At 42.6% G+C, this 10,340-nt stretch overlaps 1 protein-coding gene and 1 long non-coding RNA gene across 4 annotated transcripts in view; one reads left to right on the top strand and one right to left on the bottom strand.

Annotated features, from left to right (window-relative positions):
- The window catches only part of HERPUD2 (HERPUD family member 2), a 42,129-nt gene extending 38,941 nt beyond the window's left edge, over positions 1-3,188 (bottom strand). Inside the window, exons 1-2 of one of the 3 annotated variants that reach the window (XM_060020716.2) lie at positions 2,867-3,188; positions 2,245-2,662 (exon numbers count right to left, since the gene is read on the bottom strand). In XM_060020716.2, the coding sequence (XP_059876699.1) occupies positions 2,245-2,391 (147 nt within the window). In that variant the 5' untranslated portion in view covers positions 2,392-2,662; positions 2,867-3,188. Of the gene's footprint in view, positions 1-2,244; positions 2,663-2,866 lie in introns of those variants that run through there. The other 2 variants (XM_060020715.1, XM_060020717.1) reach the window with 2 other exon arrangements.
- Positions 3,189-3,286: 98 nt separating this feature from the next.
- Positions 3,287-10,088, top strand: LOC132431131 (uncharacterized). The gene is made up of 3 exons (XR_009520654.1): positions 3,287-3,567; positions 5,107-5,168; positions 6,019-10,088. It is a non-coding gene; the product is annotated as an uncharacterized lncRNA (long non-coding RNA).
- The last annotated feature ends 252 nt before the right edge of the window (positions 10,089-10,340 follow it).

Genomic DNA, 10,340 nt, shown 5'->3' on the forward strand with positions numbered 1-10,340 from the left:
GCGCACTGCAACGAACAGTAGCCCCCGCTCGCCACAACTAGAGAAAGCCCTCACACAGCAACGAAGACCCAATGCAGCCAAAAATTAAATAAATAAATAAATTTATTTTTAAAAGAAAGAAAAGAAAAGAAAAACACATGTACACCATCCCCACCTTCATTAACCTAGAAATAAACTTCAGATATTACAATTCACTTGGAGAAAACTTGCTGGAAGAGGAAAAAAGGTTTGCCACAAGGTTAGGTAATTAATAGGCTGCAAATTATTTGGTATACCTTCCAAAAGTGCCTCCGGTGTGTACTAGAAGCAAGCAGCTTAGGAGGGCCGGGTGTAGTGAAGTTTGCAACTGATCTGTCCTCCAGCAGCTGACTGATCCACATGGGCACTGATAGCACTCCACTGAGATAAGTGCTAAGATGGCAGAACTCCTGCCAAAAACAGGCTTATCCCAGGAGCAGATAAGACAAATAGGGTTCACACTCCTCTCTTACTTTTTAAAAAAGAAAAAGTTTCAGAAAAGTGATAACTCTTGTTCTATCACAGTGCGAACCAAGTCCCTTTTGGTTTAATCATATAATGTAAAAGATCCTCACATAAGTATACACTTGAACATATAACTAAGTACTTAGATATATGCTCAATAATGTACTTAGGAATGGCTATGTTATGAACACTACTATGGAAGTCTAAAGCTTTCAATTCTGCCTATCCTGAAAAGCTATTTTCTACTTTAAAAATGTGTAAAATGAGTCATATGCAATAGGAAATCTTTTGTAAAGCAGAAAGTTTTAAAGAGAAATTGTTACCCCTGTGTAAATCTTACCTTTCAAGAAAAGATTTGAATGAGAGTTCCAACTATTTTGTTCCAAGTACTTAAATACTTCAGGGTTTTTATTTCTCCTACTAAAAATATTTGTAATCAAAAAGTACTGACAAACATAGCTACTGCCGACTAAGAGTTGTTTTTCTAAACCACCTGTTTTTGCAATAACCACCCTATTTCTATAGCTATTCTAGAAGCCTAAATGCCTAACTAAACTTAATACTGTAACACTGAAACAGTCCTAATTCATTAACATCTTAATATAGATCAAATGCCTTCCTTACTTATTTGCATAAAACAAGTGTTAAGTAAAACCTAGAAAGCACAGTTGCCTTAATATAGATCAAGTGCCTTCCTTACTTATTTGCACAAAACAAGTGTTAAGTAAAACCTAGAAAGCACAGTTGCCTTCCAACACATCCTTGCTGCTGGCTTAAATTTACCAGATGCCAAAAATATTTCCCACCCTAAAAATCCAAGCTTCTTCATTAATTAAAAAAAAAGGTTTAGTAATCACTGAAAACTACTTATTCAGGAATGAAATTTTTACACAATGGAGAACATGAAAGCCTAACTTTCATACACACTACACAACATTATACTTTTCTAAATTATTCCAAGATTTAGTTATCAACTGTGTTGATAACTTTCAAATCTAACTTTGGGGACAGATAGAGCCATACTGTCTATTTTATTTATTACCTTTGCAATATCCAGATGTGATTCAGAATGAAAAACAGTGCTGCAGTAATTTACAAATGGCTTTATGAAAGGAATAAAATGATGCACCAAATGGTGGGGGTGTGGAAGGACTGTTCTCCTCTAAATGAAGAAAATTTCTGTGTCCTCTACAGGAGGAAAATGAGAGAGGAAGGGGCAGAAGAAAGTGAATCTAAAACGTATAACTCTTTGCTTCTTGAAACATATATACTAGTGTGTAAAGTATAACTTTCATAGGGGTCACATACTTATTTCAAAATTCGCTCTTCAGCAATGAGCAAATTTCTGGGCCAGATGTTGAAAGTAAAAAGGAATTTTAGTCTAATAAGCAATAAAAGCTTGAGTATGGATTGCAGTGTTTATCTTTTTTTTAAAGGATGCACCTGTCATTCCCATTTTAGGTTGATGACTTTGAGTCCAAGGAAAACGGTCCTATTGTATGCCTGCCAATTCTCATGTGCCTTGATATTTCACTTACTAATTACACTTACTAATTAACTGGACCTCATCAGGAAGATAATGATGGTTCAGACACTCAAGAGAGTCGCATAACCTCCGAACGCAAAATACTTCGCAGTCAAAATACTTTGCAGTCAAAGAGACCTATCTGACTCAAGAGGGGTGGGGATAAGCAGGGAATAAGGGAGTATATGACACGAAAATCTGGCCAGAGCACCTGCGCCCAGGTTTTAGACACTTACTGGTTTGCTAGGGTACACGTTAGACAGATGTGTTTTTAGTTTCCCCACGGTCCAGTTCAAGAAGCAGCTAATAGTCTGGTCACTGTATTTCTGATTCGGTGCTTTAATGATGAGGGTCACAGGAACCTCCATCCCATTTTGGTCCATGGTGCCTCCAAGGTCGAACAGAGTCAAGAGGAGCAGCAGTTAAGCCCAAATGAGCCGAGGCGGTTACTGCCGGCGCGGCTGGGATGGGGACGGAAGCGAATGGGTTCTTATTCCTTGTCCAAGTCAGTCACAAGTGCATCGGGCGATACAAAGGCCATTGCCGGTGCCAAGGATGATGGCCAGGGGCGGAGGCGGCGGCGGCGGCGGGGTCTGGGGGCCCGGCCGGGGGTGCAGTTTTCCCCGCCAGGTTCGGGCTCCGCCGGGCTCCGGACTGCAGAGGGAAGCCAAGGGGAGAGAGAAAGCGGTGAGAAGGTAGAGAGGGGTGAGGGCGCGACAGCCCGAGCCACCGCCCCGCCCCGCCCCGCCGCGACCCCTAAGCTGAAACGCAACAAGGCCCCGACGCGACGGCCCCGCCACGCGGGCTGGAGAAGGGGACGGGCCGCTCAGGGCGGCCAGCCGCGACAGGCAGGGCTACCTGAGAGATGGCTGCGGGGCCCGCCACCGCCGCCCTCCTCCCCCGGGCACGGCCACCGATCACACAGTACGGCCGAGCGTCCTCCGCGGCGGCCGCTCCCTTCCTACTGCTCGGCGGCGCCCACGGCCCGGCCCTGGATCTCGCGAGGCGGCGCGGCGGCAGCGGGAGAAGTTGGCCGAAGGGCTCTCCGCCTGACCCCTCCGGCAGGGCAGCTGGAGCGCAAGGCGGGGCGCGGCCGAGACGGCGACAGGTGGCAGGAGGGCGGGGACTAGAATAGGGGCGCCGGCCGCGAGCGCGCCTGTTTTGTTGTTGTTGTGAAGAAGGTCCGGGTCCCCTTTAAGCCGGAAAACGCAGGGCGGAAGTGCGTCAGGGGCGGCTCGCCCCCGCGCGCTGCCCTCCAGGTCCCGCCGCCGACCGCCCCTGGCGGCCCAGGGCGGCCGGTGCCGAGTTCTGCGTCGCCTCGAAGTTAGTCGGGCGTGTCGAGCCCGCCAGGCCAGGCCATTCGCTCCGCATTGCCTCCCCAGCGGTACTCGGGCCTCCACTCGCTTCGCTGGCGTTAGCACATTCTGTTTTGACCACACCCGGAAGACTTGGGAAGTGTTCCTCATCCTTAGAGCTGTCTCTTCAAAAGTTAGTGTCCTTGCTGATGCTCAATCAGACTTCTGACCATCATTTCTTGTGTCGACTGTCTGCAAAGCACGGTACCTGGAGCTTTGGGGAAGGAGGGACTGGGGGTACATTGCATAAGGAGAAGGCTTTCAGTCTACCTCTACTTTCCGTGTGACCCTGGCTAGCCTTCCTGAGCCTCAGTTTACTTCTGTAAATGGGGACGGTAATGGCCACCTGACTGTGTGCTGTTGATTAAATGAGCTATGTAGGTAAGCCATCTGGTACAGTTCTGGCGTATATCAGTCTCTCAACTAAATATTAATTTCCATGTATTTCCTCTCCGTTTTCTCAAAAGTTGGCAAGTGTTTGTTTACTGAGCACCTACTGTGTGTTCAGCACAGTGGGAGATGAAGACGGTTGGCAGTGTTATTTTCTGGTTTATGGTTTACACGTGGGAACGCGAAGTTTCAGGCTATTGCCCAAAGCCGACTTACTCTCCATTTTCTGCACAGGTTTAGGAGTCAGTGCAGTAAGTTGAGATGTGCATTTGCACAGGTCCAGGCTTCCACTTATAGGTGAATACAAGCAGATAATGTAGGGGGCTTTGGAGACCTGGTCTCTTCCCCTCTCAGCTGCAGAGGAGTTAGTGAAAGTTAGAGACCAAGAGGAAATTCTTCCTCTCAACAGCTAGTGCCCCAGGATCCCTTACACCCTCTCCTCCTTCACCTCTTTCTTTGTGATAGGACACCTACCATATCTTAGCCATACCCTCTCAATGCTCTTCTAAAATAAGAGTGAAGTTTCCTTTATTTCTTGTCATGGAATGAGAACAGTTTACTATGACTTGGATTTCCTGTAGCAGACCCTTTTTCTACCTAGTATCTAGTCATCTTAATAGAACCTTAACTTAATTCTAGCTACAAGTACTTTTTCTAGCTCCCTTACATCTAGCAGCAGCCATTCGACACACCTGTAGCCCATAAGATGAAAGGTGAAGTTGCTACTGGGGCTTCCAGGGGAGCTTTCAGATGAACATGTTCTGCAGACCAGAGCTCATCCTTGCCCTCTACACCTGTCTTTCTTACTGGAGGAATGTGATGCTGGCAGTGGGGCAGCCACAGCTCAGTCCTGAAGCAACAAACAGGAGAACAAAGGCCTGTATTACAAGGATGGCAGAACAGAACAATTGAAAGAGGCTGAATCCTTTATAGCATAAGTGTGCCACCATATAAGTCCCAAGCTGTCTGCTCTAAGAATTCTTTCATGTCCAATTCCTGTTTAAGGCAGGAGGAAGTCTCCCCAACCGCAACTGCCACAAGCACCACCACCCAAGCCTGCGGCTCCTGTCACTTATGCCTGTGACTCACACTTCCGGGAACCCCTTAGAGTAATGTGGTCATCCCCCTTGGCACTCTGAAATGTACATTATTAATGAGATATATATTAATTAATATTGACAGAATGTGCATTTCACTGGATAGACACTACTTAAAGTAGAGTTCATCAGAGGTTCACTAACATGGACAAAATCATTTTAAAATGTAATGAACATTCAAGAATTTGAAATATATGAGTATAAAGATGATAGAGTATCTGATAGAAATGATTTTTTTTTTTTTTTTGCTTTACAGCCACCTGAATTAACAACCTAAAAATGCTTTTGATGCTGTGGAACTTGCCCACAATAAAAACAGTATGTAAATATGATCCCATTTTTGTTAAATTACGTGTATGTGTTTATAGAAAAATGTATGAAAGGGTAGTCCCTAGACTATTGATAGTGTTTAACTTGGAATTTGGAGTAGGAAAAACAGCATGGAGGGGATGCAAGATAGCAGTTACTTAGAGGCTGCTGTGAGCTGTTTGTTGTTCTTTGTCCGTGTTGCACATAAGAAGGGGAAATGTGAAAGAACAACTACACATCTCAGTTACCATTTGCTACTTAAAGACAGCCTCTAATGAGAATGCTTAAGGGGAGGATGCTAATAGATAATAAAGGATTTGTGATTGTTAAGGCCAAATCTACTTTAACAATATTAACTGTTCAATACACATAATTTTAGTAGCTAGTTCAGTAATTCAGGGTGATTTCTGCCAATGGAGTAACTTTCTTTGTTGACAAAGTAAAATACGTAAAGAAAATTATTTGTAAATAATAAAACTGATTTCCAGTATTTGTGGGATATTTACTTCTAATTCTTTTAATTGGGAAGGAGGACAGCTAGAAAAGCTTATATTGACTCCTTCTGTGAGATTCCAGTTTCTTTTAAAATTTTAAAGAAAATAAAGTGCTTATTACTGAGCTTTTCTTACTAAAATTTGGAATACCTTCCAGGAAAGTAAAATACTTTATGATGTTGAATAATATAGTTTTCAGTGTTTTGGGTTTTTTATTTTTGTTTTTATGATAACTCTCTTGGGAAGAAAGACTTTAGTCAAGTGATGATCTTGCAGTTGCAAATTTCAAAGATGATGATAGCCATCTGGCTTCTGATTGATTCCTTCTATTTCTATTTACACCAAACTTGTCTTTTTTTTTTAAGATGCTGTGCCACAAAGCATCTAATCAAATCTCAATCAAATTTATTGTTTAAAAACAAGTGAAATCCTACATTTCAAGCCTAGGAAAATTAGCTCATTTCAACACTGCACTTTCAAAATCTTAATTGGTCCCAGATGTTTGATTATAAACCATATTGTAGAAAATGGAATGAAGAAAACCACACATGCATTGAATGCCAAGTGGGTGATTTAAGTGTTGTGTCATTTAATGAATTTTCAGAACAGCCCTGAGAGGTAGTGAGGTCAGTGAAGCTCAGAAAGGCTAAATGTCTTGCCCCAAGTCACACAGCTAGTAACTTCCAAATAGGATTCTGATTCCTCTGTAATACACACTCTTTCCACTACACTGAACTTAAAGATATTCATTCATAACAAGACACATTCAGGAGGAAAAGGCTTTCAGGAACAACATCTTAGAGGTCATCTAGATCAGCTTTCCAAGTACTGCCAGAATCACTCTTAGGACACCTCTGAAAGGCAATCAGCCAACTTTGGCTTAAACTCTTCCAGGGAAAGGGAGCACCATAGTTTTCACTACAGCATGACCTATTGTTAAACAGCCATGGTTATTATAAGTGAATTAAAATCTGCATTGCTATAATTTGTCATTAGGCCACTTTTCTCCTCTTGATTAATTCAAAATATGTTTACTTTTATTCCACGTCTGCCCTTCAAATGGTTAAATGCTGTCTACATCTTATCCAAACTAAACATCCCCAGATTCTTCAACCATTCTTAAGAATAGTTTCCAGATCACTCAAAACAGTGACTCACCTTTGAACACACTACTTTGCATAGCCCTCCTCAATTATGGTGACCATAATGAGCATTTCGACACATGATTTCCCTAGAATAGTCTTCATAAGGACACGTCTATATTTCTATTTCTGTATTAATATAAATCTTCATAAGGTAGTTTAGCAGTTGGATTTCCTGCTTTTCAGAAACTATGTATCTAGTCAGTTCTTAGAGCGACCATTTGGGTAAGACAGAAGTCTAATTTCTCTGATGAGTTAATCCACTGACTTATTTATCATAACACTTGGAGAAAATTGTAGCAAATAGCATCTCACTGACCTCCTTTAGGTGACCAGAGGAAGGGGGGAAAGGGGAAATCCCTTATATTTTTCATCCTCTAAAGAATTTTGACCTAAATATATGTATTAGTTATTTATTTCTGCAAAACAAATTGCCCCTAAAACTGGGTCAGAATTTTGGGAGTCTTTGCTGTTGGTTCTGGTTTTGAGTCTCTCTTGCAATTGCAGTCAGGATTTCAGCTGGCATTTGGTTATCGGAAGGCTTGATTGGAACTGGAGGATCTACTTCCAAGATGGCTTACTTCTAAGGCTGGCAAGTTGGGCTGGTTGTTGGTGTGAAGTCTCTGTTCCTCCCCATGTGGGTCCCTTCACAGGACTGCTTTTGAATGTCCTTACAACCAGACAGCTGGATTCCCCCAGAATGAGGGAATCCTAGAGACCAAGGCTGAAGCAGCAATGCCTTTCATGACTTAGTTTCTGAAATCTTACATTGTCACCTACATGGTGCGCTATTTGGTCACATAGGCCAGCCCTGAGTCATTGTAGGAGGAGAGTAGTATGAGCATGAATACTAGGAGGTAAGGACCTCCTGTCATACTGGAGGCCAGTTACCATAATGTACCTTACCAAAGCATAGCAGGTCATAATGGATACCCTGTTCCTTCTGTATGCAGCTATCCAAGTCCAAATCCCAATAGTAACCTTGCAGTTGGTTCACAACTGCATGCCCTTCCTCTGGCATTTAGCCTCTCTTCCCAGAGCTGTTTCACCAAGTTCCTCCCCCCAAAATTAGAACTATCTAACTCTATTGGCTATATTTCTCAAATGTTTATAAATGTTTATCTTTTTTGCTAAAAGTAAATATAGTTTAGCTGAGTTTGGGAATATTAAATTTGCTACACTGCATTCAAATAAAGGTAAGAATAATCACTAAATTGAACATGGAGAGTAGTCATGGGCCTAACTCAGGGGTTCTTAATCTGGGTCCAGAGACATACCCTGAATTATCTATAGGACTGTGCATTTATCTGGAGGGAGAGTCCATGGTTTTTATCAGCTATTTATTTATTTATTTATTTTTGGCTGCGCTGGGTCTTCGTTGCTGTGCGCGGGCTTTCTCTAGTTGCAGCGAGCCGGGGCTACTCTTCGTTGCGGTGCACGGGCTTCTCATTGCGGTGGCTTCTCTTGTTGCGGAGCATGGGCTCTAGGTGCACGGGCTTCAGTAGTTGTGGCTCGTGGGCTCTAGAGCGCAGGCTCAGTAGTTGTGGTGCACGGGCTTAGTTGCTCCATGACGTGTGGGATCTTTCTGGACCAGGGCTTGAACCCGTGTCCCCTGCATTGGCAGGCGGGTTCTTAACCACTGCGCTACCAGGGAAGCCCTTTATCAGCTTCTTGAAGGGGCCATTTGTAATGCCTTTCAGAGCAGCAACAAAATTTAGTCCTCATTGTAAGGTTTTTCCAGTTAAAGGAAATGGGTTTTTGAGCCATTTACCAAGTTACTGCCTCAAGGGCCCCAAAACACTGTTCATTGCCTGCTTTGTGATAATAGAAATAAATCCTGTAAATATCAATACTTCTCCTTTTCCAGCTTTCATGATATTAAGCTTTGTCAGTAAAGAGCACTGGAGGGACACTAGAGGAAGAATAGAATTCTCTACCTGTGTAATGTAGTGTGCTCCCTTAGGCAGGCTCTTACAGCACATGTGGCTTCTGCAGCTCTCAGTTCCAGCAGTGCCCAGTGGCCAGCAGTGTGTAGCACCTCCCGTGAACAGGCAACTTTGCAGGCAACACCCATGAGCATCTTTCCCTGGAACCCCATCAAATGGCTTCACATGGAGTACCACCAGTACAACACTGTTCATGAATAGCTTCCCCTCACACCCCTTAGCCAGCTTTTCTCCCTCAGCAAACTTCTCTGACATCAAATGAGCCACAGTCACTGGACTTCTTCAAGGAGGGTCTATCTGAGCCCTTAGGGCAGTAGATGATCACTATATCTGATTTTCCTATATTCTTTAGCATTTTCTTAGTTCTTTGCTATCCATCTCCTTATCACTCCAATTCCTTGTTATAAATGGTAATTCTTTATATTTAACCTTCCATGTTTAAAATATTGTTTGATTTCTGTCTCTTGATTGGACCCTAACTGATACAGAATTGGTATCAGTAGTGATCCCAGGAGAGAAACACACAAAGAATTTGAGGATTGCCTTGGTCATGCCCTTTGGCTGGGTTCCTCCCCATTGAGAAGTGAGATGAGGGCATTAAAGTAAGCAAACTGTCATCTGTGGTTGATCGTGATGACATGTCAGCTGAAGCAATAGATTGCCCAGCTCCATGCTGCACTTGACCATTATGGCAGTTAAGATGTCTCTAAGGACAATAGTATGGCATAGAGTCTTCTGAGTGTCCTTTAGCACTTATAGAAAGGAAATCACAAGCTCGTTTCTTTCAACTCTCAGCTCAAGCCACAGTCTAAGACCAGAAAGCTTCCATGATAACTATAAAAGAATCTTTTAGTTCTTTCAGACACAGGGGTGATATTGTCAAAAATCAAGCACAAAATTTTATTATATGGATTGCTGAATTGTAGCAATAGTTGTATTTGCAGTTCCATCAAACTTTTCACACAACAAACTAGCGGTTATCAGTGGCGGGGGCGAGTGGTATACAGGTGGGGGAGTGAGAGGTACAAACTATTGGGCATAAGATTGGCTACAAGGATGTATTATACAACATGGGGAATGTAACTAATGTTTTGTAATAACTGTAAATGGAGTGTAACCTTTAAAAAATGGAGTGTAACCTTTAAATATTTTTAAAAGGAAAAAACAGAAAAGAATGGGCAGAGAAGAAAGACCAGGGTTACAGAAAAAAACAAAGTGTACTAGGCAAAAAGAAAAAGTGTGCCAAGAAAGAAAAACGGAAACCCAAAGTAGGATGCAGCCTGCATTTTTAAACATTATTATCATCATCATTATTTCTAAAATAAAATGGCTAAATTTTTTTTCATTTTTTACATAAAAGTTAAAGCATTGAATGAGAAAGAATGGGATCCTGAAAATTGGAATGGGGACAGCTGCTTGAACACAGATGAAGCTAATCATCTTGAAACTACAAGTCACTCCAAGCTACCTCTATTAAAGAAAGAAGTTTGCCCTCTGGAGACTAGCCTTCCTTTGCTTAAAAACTCTGTGAGAACCTCACCAGGGAAGATGCCTTAAAAGGGAATATTTATTCTCCACAAGACACACTATAACCACCCA

Source organism: Delphinus delphis, chromosome 9 (assembly GCF_949987515.2).
Source record: "Delphinus delphis chromosome 9, mDelDel1.2, whole genome shotgun sequence".
Lineage (NCBI taxonomy): Eukaryota > Metazoa > Chordata > Mammalia > Artiodactyla > Delphinidae > Delphinus > Delphinus delphis.